General features: G+C 43.9%; 1 protein-coding gene across 1 annotated transcript; it reads left to right on the forward strand.

The window, feature by feature from the left end:
- Positions 1-503: 503 nt before the first annotated feature.
- Positions 504-18,985, forward strand: RSPH9 (radial spoke head component 9). The gene is made up of 5 exons (XM_063151947.1): positions 504-730; positions 901-1,063; positions 1,790-1,919; positions 2,463-2,615; positions 18,725-18,985. Exons 1-5 carry the CDS (start codon positions 504-506, stop codon positions 18,883-18,885), a joined length of 834 nt encoding a protein of 277 aa, XP_063008017.1. The 3' UTR covers positions 18,886-18,985.
- Positions 18,986-18,988: the final 3 nt, after the last annotated feature.

The raw sequence follows: 18,988 nt of genomic DNA on the forward strand, positions 1-18,988 counted from the left end.
AGTCCCTCTCTGGCTTCCTGTTGGTAGTGGAAGGTTGCTATAAAACCTTCTCCAAGCTAAAGAGTCCAAACTTTCTCAGCCTGTCTTCTTCGGGAAAGTGCTTCAATCCTCTTATCAATTTCGTGGCGCTCCTCAGGATCTCTAAGAGTGACATTGTAAACAGTCAGCTTCAGAAGGGGTTATTTTTCCCTGTTGTTCGTGTAAGAAATAAAGCAAATGGACCCCTTTGATGTATCCTGGTGAAAGTGCAATACAATTGTACGCCCGCCTGATTTTGGACTTGGATTTGGATTTAGGCCTCCTGAAACTGGGAGCACAGCGCAGGCAGACACCCATAGCCGCATCCCTGTTGGGATGCTGCTCGCCAGCGCCTCAGGGTCCCGGGCGGGGCGGGCTGAGCCCGGCAGCTCCGGCGCCGCCCGCCTCGTCCGTGGCAGCGGCGGCGGAAGCGCGGGGTGACCCCGGCCGGGCCGCGGTCTCCCGGCAACGCGGACGCGGAGCCCATGGAGGCGCTGTCGCTGCCCGCGGCGCTGTCGCTGGTGGCGGGCGGCGGCGCGGGGCTCAGCCCGGAGCTGCGGGCGGCGCTGGGCGCCTCGCTGCCGCTGCTGCAGCGCGACTACCGCTTCGAGCGGGTCTGGTTCTGGGGCTGCATCCAGGGCGTGCGCGGCGCCTACTACATCGCCCAGGGGCTGGGCCCCGACCGCGCCGCGCCCCGCAGCCGCCTGTACAGGTGCGGGGGTCGGGACCGGGGAGAGGGGCCGGCCTGGGGCCGTGCGGGTCGGTGGGTGCTGTCCGGATCCGGGGAGGGAGTCTCAGGGAATCCCCTCAGCGGCCTGGCGAGGTTGCCTCGAGCCCTGTTCTTTACCGGGCTCGGCCCTGAGTCGTGCGTGTCGTTGGCAGCTTGAACTGCTTGGACTGGAGCCTCCTGACGCCAGCCACCGAGGAGATGCTTGCACTGGCTGAGGAGGTGAAAGGCCGCTTTCAGGGGGATCCTTCCTTTGAGTACAGCTTGGCTGAGATAAACCCAGAAGCTGCTGCAAGACTGGTTCAGAGTGGTAAGGAGGTAAATACAGCAAAACGTTTTCGAACTCTGTTCACTACATTTGTGCCCCTCACACTGCGCAGATGGTGGCTTCTCCTCGCTTGTAATGAGCAGCATGAGCGTGTGGTCAGGCAAAGGATACCTAATTTCGTCTTGGTTAGAGCACAGTGCTTATAACCAAGGTTGCTTATAACCAAGTGCTTATAACACCAAGGTTGCAGTTTCAATCACTGTATGGGCTGTTCACCTAAGAGTTGAATTTGATGATCCTTATGGGTCCCTTCCAACTCAGAACATTCTCTAACTCTGGTCTGTAATTCCGTGCTGTCATTGTGTAGCAACAGCTTCTTGACTGAACTCTTACTTTGGTTTTTGCTGGAGTTCAACAGGCCTCAGAAATACTAAATATGTTTTATTATGCACAAGTGGTATAGATCGTCACTGCGGTTTCTGAAGTTTTAACAGTAACTGCAGGCAGCATTCTTTATAAATGAATACATAAATCATAAGTAGGTGAATTGAGAGGGAGGAAAGAACAGATGAAGGGATGGATAGTTAGATGTCTGGTGAGTCTAAACTTTCTGCTCCTAACTGTGTTTTCTGTCCTATGTGATGAAATGTCTTTTGAGGTCCTCTTAGTGCCATGGGACTCCAAGATGATACGTCTATTGTGTCACCTCAAGTTTATTTTCAGAAATGAAAACAAGGAAAGCCCTGCCTTTAAAATTTCCCTATTTTTCTTTAAAGCCTGTGATGAAGGAGGAGGCCCGCCTCATAGCTACCATAGAACAGATAGACAGAGCAGTTGGTATCGTTCCCCGGGGGGCATTTGTGAAGACTCCTCTTGGGTCTGTGCATGAAAACAGACACTTTGAAGGTAAATTCTTGATTGTCTTTATCAGGATCAACTGTACTTTGATCATAAACTAAGATGACTTTCTCTAACTGATGTTTTGATTTCAGTTGGGTTTTTTTTCCCCTTGGATAAGATGAACAGGGAGGAGAAAATCCAATGCCACTAATGTTCAGGTGTATGAAGGTGGGAAAAGAGTCAGTAATAGTTCTGAGTCATTAAACTGAGTAATTTGTCTGTATAAGCTGTAGTTCATGGCAGTGTTTAGCAATTGCAGAAGTAGTGAATTGTCCATTTAGATACAGGATATGACCAAATGGGCACAGAAAGTTGTCCTCAAGCCGGTACCCATTGGTTTATCTGGAGCTGCAGTCAGTATGGTCTCCAATGCATCAGGGAGTGCTGACCCCTGTTTCTGACAAGCCTTCTGTGGAGTCTGTTAGAGAAAGATTGTGATTCTGTTCTGGGCTGTGGGCATTAGAGAAACAGTGTTATACTTGATAGTATAATGTGTGTTATCCTGGTTCATTCATGTATGTAGTAATGTTCACCAATGGCTGTTCACAGGTCTGTCTTTGGTGGAGGCAAAAAAGTTAAGTTCCTATTTCCATTTCACTGAGCCGACTAACCTGAAGAATAAAACCCTGCTGGAAAAGGCTGACCTGGACCCATCCACCGACTTTCTAAATTCTCTGGAGCATGATATCCCACAAGGCAAAGGTAGTAAAATCAACAGATGCAATGAGAGGGAGGGCAATAGGGATGTTGAGTAGCCTTGGAAACACAGGGGACTGGTGTGGGTTACTGTAGAGGTGGTATGAGAAGCTTCTGTGACTCTGTAAAGGAACTTTATCCTTTACTAAATATTGTCATTACTTCCTATTTTAAGCAATTCTAAATGCTTAAAATGGAAAGATGTAAGTGTACCAGGGCTGTCACATCCTCTCAACAGGTCTGACCACACTCTGCCTCTGCCATATTCCCTCCTGACTTCTGTAAAGCCTGTGACAACTGGTGACCCTATTGGGAGAGATAACTCCACGAGTGATAGAGAGAATTTATGTGGTTTGAAGTATTTCACACCTCTTGTTCCACCCAGTATTTCTCTTCTTTATCTAAATGGGCTCTCATTAACACCAAGCTGATATCTCAAAGAGGGTGAATTCAAATGTTCCTTGGATAAACTTTGTTGGAATAGTCTGCACTGTGGCAGAATTATACACTGTGAAAGGAGAAAAAAAAACCAGGCATACTGGATTGTATCTTCAATTTACATCTCTGCTGTTCTGCTGGACAACTGCAAATATATTTAAAGTCTCTTCCAGCTATCCCTCTGGCAAGATATTTCTCTAAAGACATGGGAGCGGCTTGTTATTTGTTTCTGTCTGGCTTTGCTGATTTGTTGCAGTTTTTTGGATTGGACTGAGTGTTTTCATGTCCTCTGTTGAGGGAGATTCTAGGGAAACAATTAAAACTTAGATTTTTTTATTTTATTCCTGTCGAGGTGTAGTAGGATAGGATAGTAGGTGACTGTGTCAGATGGAATTGAGTGGATGGACAGTGAATTGCCAGTGTTGTAAATAGCTTTTGAGATTCTCCCTCCCTCCCTCCCTTCCTCTCTCTTCTTACCCTCTCCTCCCAATCGTCCTTTTGGCAAAAAAAAAGAACTGGGAATGTGAGCTCCTGCCTGAATTCTGAACATTTTTGACAGAGCATAAACTGCTAAAATCTAAATCGCTCTTCAACTTACTGGGAGTGTCCTTATGCAGCCGTTTTCCAGAGATGTAGTCTGGACAGACGGCACATTTTTACATATACTGGCTCATTGAGGTGGCCCTTTTGACTCAAAGCAGAATTGCAAGAGGGATTAGATCCTAGATAGCTCCTAAGAAAATTTTAGCCGCACTTTTGTATGGTAGTTCAGGTTTTGCTACTGCTTGCCGTCCCGCTGCTCCCTCCCTCCCTCCCTCCCTCCCTCGTGGTAGGGAGACACACCATGTGTTAGACATGAAGATGGTGGCTTTGTTAAAGTCTTCAAATCAAATTAGTCTTGTATTTTACCTGGTAGCAGATAGAAAGTAGGGCTCAACTGTGCCACTGTTGTGATGGTGTTCCTGTGGCAGATTGATGTCTGTGTAAGCATGAACCTTTAGCCCCTTCCTGAGTGGATGTTGCTGTTAGTGTAGATTTCAGTATCCTTGAAAAAGTTGCCTTTGAAAGACTACCTGAGTTAAAGTGCAGCTGAGGCAAGAGAAGATTCTTCATGGTGCCCGTGCAGCTCTGCTTGCTTTCTCCTGAATTGGGGGATAAGGTGAAGGAGGTGAGAGAGCTAAGACAGGAATTGGTTACAGGATCATCAAGGCATGTAGCCTCTCTAATTGCATTCTATCACATGCAGATGGGAGCTCTGACATTAAAGAAAGATCAACCCAGCATCGTTTAACAAGCATTCAGTTTGCCTAAAAGTACTGGTTGCTTGTGAAAATGGGGTGGGGGGAACCAGGACAGACACAGGCTTTCTGCTGATTTTATCAGCTTGGCTTTGCCAGATTCACTCCTGGTTGAGATACTCAAACTCTGGTTCTCAGATTACTTTCCTTGAGCTCTGACAGTGCATGTTGGTCCTGACAGAGACGAAAAAGTAGACAGTGCTTTTTCTATTTACTGACATGTTCATAGTCTAGCAAATCCCCTCATTTTGACCTGAAGTTTTTCTTGCCTTTCCTGGTTAGATCCTGTCTTGAACAGTTACTGTCAGAGCAGAAGTAGGAATTCTCAAATTTATTGCGTCTAGAATTGTGACTGAAGCTAGATTCATCTCTTTTCTCAATAAATACATAAGAAGTGATTTGGGAGTAAGCGACATTGGAGTGACGCTCCCAGCCTGCATTGGCTAAATTCCCCTAGCATCTCAAAAGACCTAAAGAACAGAACTGAGAGATTAAGGGCTGATTTTAACCTGTCTAAAAGTAACAACTCTGTTGGAATAGTTTTCTCTATTAATTGGAGACAGCATCTGTGATGGCTGTCAAGGGGGTAACTGTCATAAGATATATGGTGTGTCATTATAGGAGAGCAGAGGTGTCTTACAGAATGGAAAGTTGGAGGCAGAGAGAACATTTTATATGACAGCTGAGAGGTGGGAAGAAAGGAAATTAAAATTGGTTGAATAAAGGCAACAATGGTAAAAGCAGAGTTTAGTGCAAAATTGGAAAACCTGGAGTTTTGTAACAAAACTGTCTGCCATTCTTATCTTTACCAGTGATATGTGGTGTTTGCAGGTTCCAGATTCTGTCTGTGTGTCTATCAGGTTATCTGTGTACTTTAAAAGTTCAGAATATGTTGCTGCTCCTCCTTTAATCATTCTGTCTTTTTTTTTCTTGGTGTCTCAGCTCCCACAGACAAGTGACTGACTTAGCTTTTTTTTTAATGCATATTTAAAAATTATTCTAGAGAAAAGTGGGAAATGAGAACCTTGTCTCAATAGCATGAACATGGAGGGGTTGTGATACAGATCTTCTGTCACCACAGTATCAGATCATGTAATGCTTAATCCTCATCCAAATGGCCAGCTGGCCAGAACGTTGCATGCTGGGATCTGTAGGTTTTGCTGGCCATATGTCTGCATTAAAGATAAGCTTGTTTGCTCTAGTCTAAGCAGACAATCTGCTCAACTTTATGCACAATTAGATGTGGCCTTTCAGCTGCTGGCACATTGCCCGAGCTGTCCTTTCTGCTGCATGGAGTTTGGAACCCTGGACATAGTATTTCAGGAACTAGGGCTGTGGCAGTTTTACATCTGCTTGTAGATAATGGAATGGCAAAGCAAATAGCAATAATTCCTAGCATGCCTACGGCATTTTCACTTGATGACTTAGTGTTGTGAAGATATGAAATAATAGACATATTTAAGGCATTGATAATAATGGGGGAAGTGAAAATGGAGGGGGAAGGTTAATCTCAGTGTGACCCTGGTATCAGATCAAACTGTGCCCCATTCTGCAAGGATAAAGAAAGGGGATGAGTGAAAGCCTGAGGTAGGAGTAGAGAATGGAAAGCTTGGAAGGAAGTGAGAAATGGGATGGAGAATTCAGGTCTTTGGCACTTTCAAACTGCAATTCAGAAAAGCAATAACTTGACTCTGAGGGTTTGTTACAGATTACTGAATCAGATCACTTTGATATGGAGATAAGGGACACCAACAGAGCACTGATAAAAACTGATGTAGGCGGGGAGGTATGTCTAGATAGGAAAAGATATGAGTGGAGATAGGCTTTATATGAGAAGACTTTCTTCAAAAGTCATGACCCCCAGTTAGCGAATAGCTGCTTTTGGCTGAAAACCTACCACAGTTCACTTGTAGATTAAGAGTAGAAATTAGAATAAAAAAGACATATAAAAGGAAATGCAGAAGGTTTGGAATGATTAATGATTGATATAAATTGGAATTTATAATGAATAGAGAATGACAAAGGGAGCCAGAATAACTAGAGTAGTCCGTGACAATAGTAAGGCAGATATTTTTTTAAACTATATTGAGAAGAAAAGAAAGCATAGTAAAGGTACTGGTAACTATCACTAAATGGTGATGGTAAAATGACTGATAAGCATGTGGAAGGGCAGAAGAGCTCGATTTTTTTCTGTTTTCTTTTTGGAAAGAATATGGACTTGTATCAAGCAAAGACAATGAAATACTGTTTCAGACAGTTTTCAGACTGTTTGCTAAGGGAGGGTAGAGTTAAACAACATTTACTGTGGATCAAAAACATTAAAATGGAAGAGTCAGATCAGTTACTTCTGAAATCATTATCTCAGGAGACTTGCGGCATAATAATCTTTAATAAATCCTGGCATTGCAGAATTATTCCCCTAAATTGAATCTTCCTTAGCAGCTGTGATTCAGAATTCAGTGAATGGGTGTTTCTGGGAGAGGTCAGAAAGGGACCAGTGCCAATATTAATATCCTTCAACTTATTTATAAATGATCTAAAAGTAAAGGGTTGGTGGAGAGACAAATAATGACAAGGCAGGATGGATACAGACATCTGGAAAACTGGGCTTACTTAACTACAGTACATTTTGGTGTACATACCTGCAAAGCCACATGAGGCAAGTAAGGACTGAAAGTCAGAATCTGGGAATTGTATTCTAGAAACTGTGACTCTGAAAGGAAATCCAGGCACAAGCCACTGAACATCAGCTCCCAGGCTGATCCTGAGACTTTAAAGGGTAACTTGATCTGCAGACACATAAACAAGGGTGTAGCAACTAGGAACAGGGGGGTGACTTTACTTTTGCATATACTGTAAGTGGAATCATAACTGGATTACTGCACATTGAAAAACTGGAAAGAGTCACAAAGTGATTCAAGGGCTGGTGAGAGACATAAACAGTTCAATCTGTTTATCTTGAGGAAAAGCCTGTGAGAATGGCTGTGTTACACTGTGTAAATACTCTGTGGAGTTTAAGTATTAGGTACTGAAGATCTATTTATTATAGCAGAGAAAGGCATAGCAGGAATCAGCAGCTAAAAATTATATCCAGAACTAAAATGAACAATGAGATACAATTTCTAAGAGTGAAAAGATTACCAGTTAGCAAGGGTAATGGATGAGCCTATGTCTCTTGGTATCTTAACATCACTCTGGATGTCTTCCTGGTAATTGTTTCAGTCAAATGCAAATACACATTGATAGTCCCAGATATGCATAAGTGACTTCAGTTTAATGGGCAGTGGTTTGTAGGAGTCCAGATTCCTGGTATGCCTGGCCATAAACTTGATGGCAGCCATGGAGGGTGATGTTCAGCTTGGACTTCTTCATTGTCAGTGACAGTAACACAAAGGTGACAATGGGTTCCAAGTGCAAGTCAGCTCATTTCAGCTGCATTGCTTTCTGAACTATATGTGAGGGCTCAAAAGAGGGCTGAGGAGATTCCTGACTTACTGCCTGACTTATTGCTGGGAGAGATTTTATAGCATCAGTCTAAATGGGTATACAGTGGCAGGATGAATCAGTGAGTCTTGTCTACTTGCCATTTCAAGATGAAGGTAAGGTAGAAGAAGTGCCTAGACAGAAGATCATTCCAGCTCCTTAACCATTTGACTGTGGAGAAAGTGACAGCCACTTGGATTGTAGCTTTTTCTTCACCCAAAAGTGCAGTGGTTTTGGAGCACTCCTTGTACAGCATTACAGACAAAGAGATTTGTGGCCATTTCTTTGGCTGAAAACTTTGAGCATGAGCTTTTCTGTAAGCTTGCTGAGCAGTGGCCTTGGTTAGAACAGTAACCTCCTGTCATCTGAGGTTCATTAGCACAGTCTTTATCAGTTTAGGAAACGCTGGTGCCTAATGGGTCCTTGAAGATGGAGGGGCTGCCTTTCTAAGTGGGAGAGAGTTTCTGTGGCTGCTCTCAAGGGCCATTTTGGTAGCCCCATCGTGGCTGTCCCAAAAGTCAGGGTGCAGGAAGGAAGAAGGCCAGGAGGCACGACCCTGCTTTATCTCCATACATTAACACAGCTAATTAACTTGCTTTCGATCCCCCTCCCTCCTCCCTCCTCCCTTCAAGGCGATTAATCCCCTATCAGCCTCGGTCTCCAGCCATTTGAAGAGTCTGTGTCTGCAGAGGTATTTACAGCCCCCAGCCAGCCACCAGAGGCAAGGGCCCTTTATCAGGGCTCTAAGACAAATGGCTGCCTATCTCCCTAGTGGCCTTGCAAAATCCAGCGAAGTGCTACGCTGTGCTGGCCACCTACTTTCACCCAGCCTCCCTTCTCCACTAACATTTCACAGATGTGACCTGAGCCCTCCCCTTTCATTGCTTAACAATAAGCAGCACCTCCCCAGCTCTGTGAAAGCCGAGAGCAAGAGCACTTTACTCCTTAGCCTGCCAAGAGCCACACGGGGACAAGGCTTTTCAAGCTGTCTCACTGAAATCCAAACGAAAAGACTCATAATAAATGAGAGGGCAGTACTTGTTGTTTGCAAGGACAAAAAGAGGTAGCGAAAATGTAGACTGAAATACCTAGCATGGCTCACAGCTATCCTCATTCTTCGCTGGGAGATGTGATCCTTAGGCTTGGTGAATGTGTGAAACTGAGCTACAGAATCCCATGGAGTTACCTGACATTAATACAAGTAGTTTTGACAAACAAGCTTTAAAACACAGTGTTAGAGAATGAGAAAACCAGATGACTGTGCATCAGAACAGTAGGATTTCTGATCTGAAAATCGAACCCAGTAGCTGGCTTAGTGGATTGTTAGTAAAAGCATTGGTACCTGAATGTCCCTGTTCAAATTGAAGTCAGCCATCCCTAGAAAGAATTCCAGCATGACTCTAGCTGCTGCCTTCCAGCAGGGTGCACTATGGTGCCAGCATTGTCGGTGCTGAGCACAGAAAAGGAAACCACGAAAAAGTAAAATGAGAAAGAAAATCACCCAGAGCGGCATCAAATCAAGAAAGAGGTATGTCCTGAGTTTCCAGACTGTGTGTGGCATACTGGCCTCCTGAACTGAAGGTATAGAGAAGATATTCTCTCCCTTTCAAGCTTAGCCAGTTTCTGGAATGGTCACTAAGCTTTTCTATGGCTTTCTCAGCATCCTTAGAGATCACATGCATGTGAATGGACATACACAATATATGTCCCCTACATTCTTCAACAGTAGGGTCACTCTTAAGTTTTACCAGTGATATGTAGAGGCTGTTAGGGGGATTCCTGCAGTGACCCAAGAAAGTTGTCTGGGAGCAAGACAAGATGCTATTCCTCCTACCAGCTGGGGTGCTGCCAGTTCAGGAGTTCAAGATCTGACTGGAACCTCTCATGTGGCAGCATGGTAGGACTCCTGGGCCAGCTAGTATTAGAGCTTCTGACTGGCTGATCATGGTCTGCTTTGATTAGGAGCTGTTTTCCTTGGGCTTTGTGACTATGGATAATAAAGCAGCATATTCACTGCTTTTGGGTCTTGGGTCTGTATCACCTCAGGCTCTTGTTTAGTCAGACCTTGGATGAGTTTATACTGGAACAGGGCTGCCCATCAACTGAAAGCTGTGGTGGAGTCCTTCACCCTCCAGACTGCTGTAGGGAAAGAATGAGGACAGAAGCAGAGTTTTCATAGTAACTTTCCGGGGTTGAAAAGGTTTTTTTTTCTCCTCAGTGAAAGAAATCATGACCCACCCTGTCTCCATTTAAGCTGCTGGTTCCTTGGACATGAAAAGGAGATGAACTTCTTGCTAAAATGATGGGAAATGCTGGTAAAGCCTTATAGAACCAGAAGCTGCAGGTTTATCACCACATCAGTCTGCCTTGGCCTAACCTATTCTCTAGGGAATGATGAAAAATTACTTGTGGGGAAAATCCTAGGACAGTTTGTGTGTCACTGAAGTCAGAACGAGGTCAGCTTTTGCTAGGAGGGATCTGTTTCTGAAGGGGCTCCAAGGAGTGGCAGCTCCTGCCTGTGCAGTCATTGGCATTGGTGCCAGCCCTGTGTACAGCTTTGCTTTGCTGTTTGCTGCCCATTTGGCCACAGCGCTTTTGAAAGGAAGAAACCACATAGCATCATCTTGTTTTACTGTACACAAATGTCATATGGATTGAAAATCTACATGCTGAAGGGATGTGTGGCAGTGTATAAAGGGAAAAGGACAAGTGACAGTTCATCTTTGGGTATATTTGTAGAGCAGTTATGCTGAGCAGAAATAGCTAGGCTATCACAGGCATTAAAAGATGCTTAGACTTTAGTGTTCAGAATTAGCACTGCACTGTGCTATGTGGAAATGCTCAGTGTGACATTTTTCTCAGAAACTGGTAAACTCTTTGGGTAATTTGGTCATGAATCCGTATCTAGTTTAGTACAAAAACATCAACAGTTTATAATCCATGCCATCTGTTCCTCATCCCAAGCTCTTTTAACTAGCCTTGCTAATTTGATGATGAGGTAAGAATTACAACTGGGGGACTGAGATGGCTTGTGGACTTGCCCCTCCTGCAGGAAAGCGAACTGGATGTGCTCTAAGCATTTGGTGGGTTTTGAATCCCAGCATCGACTCCTTTGTGTTTTCTCAGAATTCAGAGATCAATGTGAGGTTCTTTGCCCCTAATCCAGCCCCTGTTCATCATTATCACCTCCTCAAAGTGGCCAGTGCTTTGTTACCAGGAGAGGAAAAATCTTACAAGGTGGCCATAATCTCCTCTGAGAGTCAGACAGATATTCTCCCGTGGGTAAGAAAGTGACAGTGACCAAAAGCTCTAGGGGAAGCAGGCTAGAACAAAGCTGCGCATTGCATCCTTTCATCAAACTGTTAATCTTTCTTTCAAAGACATCACATTTGTTTGGTGACAAAAGCCCCAAAGAAGCTGAATTGAGCCTGAAATCCTGTAGCAAGATTTAGAGGAAGCGTCTTTCATTCAGAGCAGGGAGGGGCGAGAGACTCCTTTTTCTTGCCACCAGCCAATGGGCTCAGAGAAACCCACGAAGGTGACGGATTAATGCAGGGGCTCCCCAGGTAGATGCTACGTGACTCCTGGCACGCTCCAAAAACGTTTCCACAGCGACCAGCTGAACAAGAAATATGGAGTGTGATGAGACCCAGCATAACTTGTGCTTTGGAAGGAGCTGATTTGCCACTCTGAAAGATTTCTAAATTTACTACAGAAAACCTAAGATTCAGTGATCTGTACTGTAATTGTCAGAATACAAATAGCATGGATTTAAATCAGTTTTTCCTACTCTTTATAAGTTTTGATTTCATATGGTCTTGCTGTTTCCTCTAGTGCACAGCCCTATTCCAAGTCTTTATTCTAATGCTTTCTGTGCAGTCTATGTCTTTCTCTTAATTAGAATCTTTTTGTTTGGTTTTGTTTTGTTTTATCAGGTGGATTTAGGACTAAAGGGCAAACTAACAGGGCAATAAGGGAGGCTCTAATTTGATGTGTATTACTTCAGTGCTAGCTTTTCCAGTCCTTCCCATCCTCTGGTGCTCATTTATTTCTGTGTATTGTCCCTTCTTTTGTGTTGGCATTGCTGGCTGTGCAGATTCCAGCTGGAAAAATAATGTTATTTCTCTCTAGTATATTTTTCAGCCAGATTATTTTCCCTACCTGACTCACTAAGGAGTAAATAAACACTTTTGTGGTCTCTATGATGGAAGAATGATGAGGGTGGGGATAAGGGCAGAGGTTGCTTCAGCTGGATTAAGCAGCACTGTTGTCAGATGTCTAAATATCATTTAGGCCTGAATTTCATTTTTACTTGGAGGTGCCTGAATACCGTGTATCTGGGACAGCACTGCAATCCCTGGGTCTTCCTTGTCAGCAGGAAACAGGTTCTTCATGTGTAAATAAAAGGCCTGGGCCTGTTGAAATCATTTCTACTGCACAGGAATCCCCAGTGGAAGAGGATAATGGAGAGGAAAAGCCTCTAGAGTATGACCATTTTGCTTTGGGTTTTGGGCATGGTGGTATTTGTGTGTCAAGGACATGGCAGGCATTAGGACCATGCCAGAGCCACTTGGCAGCATCTGACTGTAAGCTGTGCTTTCTTGGCTCTGGAGGCTTTTAAAAATAGTACTGAACCTGCAACCAGTCTGTGTTTTTATTTAATTATTATTAAATAGTTATATGGGGAATTGGAAATATTGACAGCAGTGTTAACATATGGGGTGCAGGTGGTGTGTCAAGCAAATGGAAGAGATTTAGTTTGCAGCCAGTAAGTGGCACGAAGGAGTTTGGGCCCCACACAGGACTGTTTGGATGTGTCCTTATGGCTGGTAGGCTGTGCGTGAAATGTCGGTGTGGCACAATTTATTGAGAGCCAAAGCACGGTGACCTTTGCTTACAGCTACTCGGTTTGCAATTTGTCTTTGTTCCCTACAGACAACAAATTAGAAGTAGGAAGCTCTTCCCCGTGTAGGATTTTCTGTTGGAGGGAAATGGCAGCTAAATCCCACGGGTGTAGTGAGGCTTTGTCAGCTCTAAGTGCCTGGGGTCATGCAGCCAAGCAGCAGCTGCTTTTGCAGAGGGAAAGGGTTATGTTGTCCCTCTCCGGGTGTTAATATTAGTCCTGTGACTCCATACTTCACTCTCACTCAGGACTAACTGCAGCAATAGATGTTGTAACCTGCTCTTGTGGCAGAATAATGTGTTAATGGTATGTGCAGCCATGCTGTGGCTGCTTTTCCCTTGAGACATTTGCTCCTTTGAAGAAGAATTGATAATGTCACTTTTATGACCCTCTGTGAGCTTTTGCAATGTGGAGCCTCTCTATCAGGCTGTCTAGCTCTTAAAGCTGTTTCTTCTCAAGCTTGCACTGAAATGAGGCACTGCTGAATCACCTCCAAAGCAGCAGTGTTATGAGAGGTCATACTGCAAGTGGACCAGTTACAGCAGGAAAGTTCTTCTGCAAACAGCCCTCTTGGAAGGATTTTATTTAAAAGCTCATGTCTCACGCACCTTATTGCTTCTGTGGATTACAAGATTCAGCCCATAGCTGAGGCAGACATGGGGGATGAGACAGGGATTTCTATTGGCGACTGGAAAGGAAGAAGAAGCTGAGAAGGAGGTTGACTTTTGAAATTCAGCCCTGGTGTTCTGGCAGCTGTTGAAGGGCCATAAAAAAGGCAGTGGTTTAACACAGGGTGAGCATCAGGATCTTCAAAGCACTTTCTTGTTTGGGAAAGATGTAAGGAACTCCTCAGAATTCCTGCCTGTGTTTGGAGGGGTGGAGGCTGCAGCCTGATCCAAAGTGGGATAGGAAGCTCCAGATCTTCATCCAGCGGATACTTTTCCCATGCTCTTTCCTCCCACACAGCAGCTCCCTCCCTTCCCTTCTGGAGCAGCAACAGGCAATACTTTCAGCACAGAAAGCCTGCTTGACTTTCTTAAGTTTGCTGGGTGCAGTCTAAATATTAACTTGCTCTTTTAAGAAACGTATTTTGAACTTTGGGAACCTCACCAGAGCAGTGTTACTGGTAGGAATCTCTTGTGTGAGAGCAATGAGCAGTTCCCTGCACCTCAGTGAGCTTTACATGATGTGTGCAGTTAACTCTGCTGCCTGATTTAGAGACAGCACACATGGAGAAGCAAGTTAAAATCGGTATTTAAGTCTAGGAAATCCAACCTTAACTTGCTGTCTCCTAGTTTTAGTTGTATTTTCTCCAATGAAAATAATAATATTTTAAAATCTTTTTTTTCTTGACAACTTTTATCTAGGAATCTTGGTGTACCTTGCAGGCTGATGGTTTGAGCTTCCCAGTCTCTCAGTAGGAGACATATTGTCTGACACAGGGACTGCCATGGAATATTCTCAGCCAGTGATGGAAAGGATTTGGACTCAGCAGCCTAATTCTACATTTTTACAGTAATACAGACCTGAAGCTATCTATGTGATGGTTTTACCCCAACAACCATCTGTAATAGCACAGAAGTTTAAAAAACAAAAGAGAGAAAAAGAAAAAAAGAGAATGAAAGTAGCATTTAATTTTCATAGTTCTCATTCCTTTTTATATTGCATTATTAAATGCATTTCTAAGACTTTCTCTTAAGGAAGAAAAGGTAGTATATTTATTTTAAGCTATTATTGCATACTGTTCAATAGTTACTTTCTAGAGTGATTTAAAACATTTCAAACTCCAACAAGAAAGGTGGGCCCTCCCAAAAAAAGGTAGGCCCTCCCAATATGCTCAAACAGCATATTGTTTGAGTATTGTAGTATTGTGAGGTTTGAGCTGTGACAGAAGACAACATAAGTGTCCTGTATCTTTCTGAGAGAACAACTTTCTCCATGTTTCACGAGTTCAAATTTTGTTTTATGCAGCATCTCCTCAAATAGAGCTGATGTGGTGAGGTGTGGGGAAAAAAAAGTAATGAGATAACAGGCTCTAATTTTTTTCCTTTTATGAAAAAGACTAAAGAACCCAAAGAGGTTCCAGAACTTTAATGTAATCTCTTCTTAGAAGATACACCAGCATTGTGTATCAAATGCCGTTTCTGAATGGGTTTTGTGTATTACACAAGTCCAGTCTGGAAAAGTATATTGAAAAAACACCTTTGATGATTAGAATAGAAAAAGGTCTCTAGGGATCCAGTTAGTAGAAGGTGGAAGATGGCACTGCTGCTACCCTTTGGCTCTGCAGAATAAAGAGCAGCTCTAGGATTAATCATCATTCTGGCTGAAAACAGGATGCCAGTGAAAATGACATTACAGTTCCAGACAGTTTTTTGTAAATTTTTCCTGTTCTCAACCTGTGTTGTGCTGGTCCAGATGGGATTGCCCTTATGTAACCTGCCTGTTTTTGTTCAGGCCCTCACTTCACAGGAAGGCTTATGCAGCTTCAGCAAAACTTTACTGTTCATATTTGTGTAGAACTACATGCAGAATGAAGGGCCAGAGAAGAGCTGGAAAGTATAACAATAATAATTAATATTCCCCAAAGGTCTCACATTTATGAAATGACATATTCAAGCTCTTTGAGAATTGGCAGCTTGGACAGATGATAGGGAAATGTAGAAACTGTACATCACAGCCTTCAGAGATGTAGGTGAAAGTGAATGGAGCCATCTTCAATTTTATCTGTACATTTCTGCCAGGTGTGAAGGTGCATGGGAAGTTCCTTTGATCGGCAGAGTTAACTGCTGATGAATACTCTGCTGAGATTGATAAGCCTGTGTGTCACTGGGTAAAAGTTCTGAGGAGATCATGGATCCATGTACTCTATTGTCCCAGAGCACAGATATGGGCATTTAATTATGTTGAACTTGATTTACTCTACCTCCTCTGTGAATTTATCCAACAAAAAGATGTCTAAACCCAGATACAGTTCCTAAGAGCATTGAAAACCCTGTTTTCCCTCTTACCTTTCCCAGTTGTCATGCTCCAGGCATTTCCTTTTGTTCTGTAAAAATGGTTTGGGGCAGAGGGTTCATCTGTGTAGGTGAACATATATAAGCAAGCTATCACACGTACCCAGGTTGTTAGATGCTTCCAGTATGTTGAGAGGCATTAACAAATTAGATAATCCCTAAAGGTTTTCACCACCCAGCAAGGCAAGGCATAGTCCTATTCTTGACAGACTTGCTTCTCAAAGGACTGGTCCTAAATCACAGACATTTAGAGTTCCTTATTGACTTATCTTTTTGTCAGAGAAACTTAATGAAAAGTTTACAGTGTGTCATCATCCCCTTCCCCAAAAACCAGTGTGTAAAGCTGCAGCAAGTACCAGCAATATTTGGAAGAAAGACTTGTAGGTCATTTATACAAATTCAAGCTGAAGAACCATGTGCTGGGAGCAATCATTCAGAGGAGAAATTGAGAGTTACTTGTCACTATTACATTCAGACCTAGTTGCCTGCTACTTGTTGATTAACACTCCTACACATGCTCATGCTACTGTCAGTAGCAAATGCTGGAAACTTTTAGAGACAAAGATGAAGAAACTGAAAGCTTGTCCTTTGACAGGGAATGGCTGCAGTGCTGCAGTCACTGGATGATCTGCCTTGTAGCAGAAGTGTTCCTCATCTGGGTTTCCATGCTACCCAAGTGATGGAATTTCTTAAGAACATACTGATCCCCTCAGTCAGGATTTGTAATCCCAGTGGCTGAACCATAACAGGCATTTTTACTCCAGGTGTGAAAAAATCCAGGCCAGTTTGTGTCCATAAGAGTGGCACTGGAGAGACTGGATCGGAGATTGGGATTGCCTTGTATGTGAAACCGCTGCTTGTGAAGATATTAGCTCATGTTGTATCTAGGACTTGTGTAAAGAATATCACAAGTGGAAGGTGGAAAGATGGCACACACCTGTATTGACTGTCTGATATTAAGCAGTCCTCTGTTTTACTGCAACCCTAGTTGTTTGTCTTTAGTGGAAATGTGGAAGAGAGTGAGTTAGAAGTAAGTTCTCCAAAGCAGAAATCTCCTGACTGCGAATGTCTGTTTTGTACTTCTGTCCAGTCTGTCAGGAAGGAGGTAGGCATTCTTGCTGTTCACTGAGTTCCACATTTGCACATGACTGAAGAGGGTACTTTGAAAGGCAGCACATCAGAGATGACACAGGACTTGCATGTTATAGTTTAACAAACGTGGAATTTACTGAAGAAGGAGGCAGAGGAAACAGTGGTGTCCAAGAAACTTTTGAGAAGTACAGAGATAGGAAGTGAAGAGTTAGGTAACAGTGAGCAGCACAATTCAACACCTGGTTTTACAAGGTTCTGAACTGTATTGTTCCTTTCTGATTCTGTAGCCACCACATTAACATTTCCCCTCAACTTCCCTCCTTCCCTCAGCTACTGTAGTTTGCCATGAACTGCATGTGAGACAACGTCTACTGCCAGGGAGCACACAAGAGCCCGAGGCTGCACGAACGCGGATTGCCCAGCTAGCGGCTGCCAGGCAGGCCTGACAGCCTGTGCTTCCTTGCAGCTGCTGGCAGACCAAAGCTCCAGGAGCTGCAGTCAGCCCTTGGGCCACATCCCAGGGAAACCTGCTGTAGGAACCTGGGGTGTTAAAGCCCTTCAGCCCTTTGCTGGATGTGACTAAAATTGGCCCAGAGTCACGAGTGAGTGGGAGCAGGAGGACACGCAGCTGACAGCAATCACAGAAGCCCTTCCCCAGGCTAACCATGACATGAGTAAGCATGAATCATAGCATAAATTGATGAGCCTAAAATTAATGAGCCTAAAATTATCTACAAAGATGAATACTGCCTAAATAGCTCAACACATTATGTGCTTTCTGCTTATTCTGGAATTGGCAGATTTTGGCTTTGGGTACAGATAGGCTGATTGCTTGACTCTAGGCCAATGGTAGCCTGACAGTTCCAACTACATTTTTTTTAATTTGGGCCTGCTCCTGTTTTTTTTAGATGGAGATTCAGAAGCACCTTTCTTCCCTACTTTGTAGCCTCTAGGTATTACTGGTGCTGAAGTTGGTATTTTCTTCTCCTGGCAGCTCCTTGCCCTCCAGCACTGAATCCAAGCTGATTCTTCAGCCCCCTCCCTCTGGCACAATTCCCAAGCTGTCATGTCAGATGCAAAATAAATACTCAGAGGCTCTGAGCTCCTTGTATCCAGAAGAAACTGCATTTTCACACTGGCTCTGAACCTCTTCTGTGGAGCCAAAACAAAATTAATGTGGAAACTAATCCCTTTGCCCCTACCACGCACATCCTCTTCAACGGTGGAGCCAAGAAAGACTGAAGAGAATTAACCTTTTCCATATATTTCTCAGATAGGAAATACCCTACTTTTCATTCTCTCATTTTTTTTTTTTAGTTGCTGCATCAGAGAAACCAGTGTTCCCTGAAGGAGGAAAGCACCTTCTTTCTCTTCCCACTACTAATGCTAGAAGTTTATTTTAAGGACAAATTTAATTCCTATGCAGGATTGCTATAGCTCATCTTGGCTCTCTACAGCTATTAGCTACACCAAGTAGGTGGCAGAGCTTGTTGGAGTAACTGCTGCCCACTCAGATAGAGCCAAGAATAGCTGCAGCCTCTCCTGGGGATCAGCTGTACCAGTCTGGAGCTTGAGGGTCCCTTCCTGTGACGCAGACATCACCACCATAGCCATGGGAATATGCTACGATGTGAACCCAGACAGACATCTGGAAATGAGGGCAGCCTGCAGGGCTGAACTGACAAAAGGAAAACAGAGCATCGACGTTTAAGTTCTCCCCGACTTCCCTCCTTTCAGGTGTCACAAACCCCAGTGCAGCCTTGTGCACTGTTAACAGGTCAGGCAGAACCCATGGCAGCCCTTCTCTCAGCTTAGGTTAACTTGCTGCAGGAGTGCTGCCTCTTTCTCTTTTCCAGTGATTCACTTGCACATCTTCTCACACAGGCTCCTGGAGTATCCAGCTGGAGAAGGGGGGCAGTGTGGTGGTGCTGCGGAGCCTGCTGTGGCTGGGACTCACATTCTACCATGTCCCAATGACCAAGCAGTTTGGCTACGTCTACTTTGGCACTGGTGAGAAGAATCTCGATCTGCCCTTCATGCTGTGACTCTTCTGTCTGGGAGAAGGACTCAAGAACTAGAAAATATCTACACTTTATACTTAGGAAATTTTGTTTACTGCTTGTTCTAATAAAAATGTGAAACCTCTGC

This window comes from Melospiza melodia, chromosome 3 (genome assembly GCF_035770615.1).
Source record: "Melospiza melodia melodia isolate bMelMel2 chromosome 3, bMelMel2.pri, whole genome shotgun sequence".
Lineage (NCBI taxonomy): Eukaryota > Metazoa > Chordata > Aves > Passeriformes > Passerellidae > Melospiza > Melospiza melodia.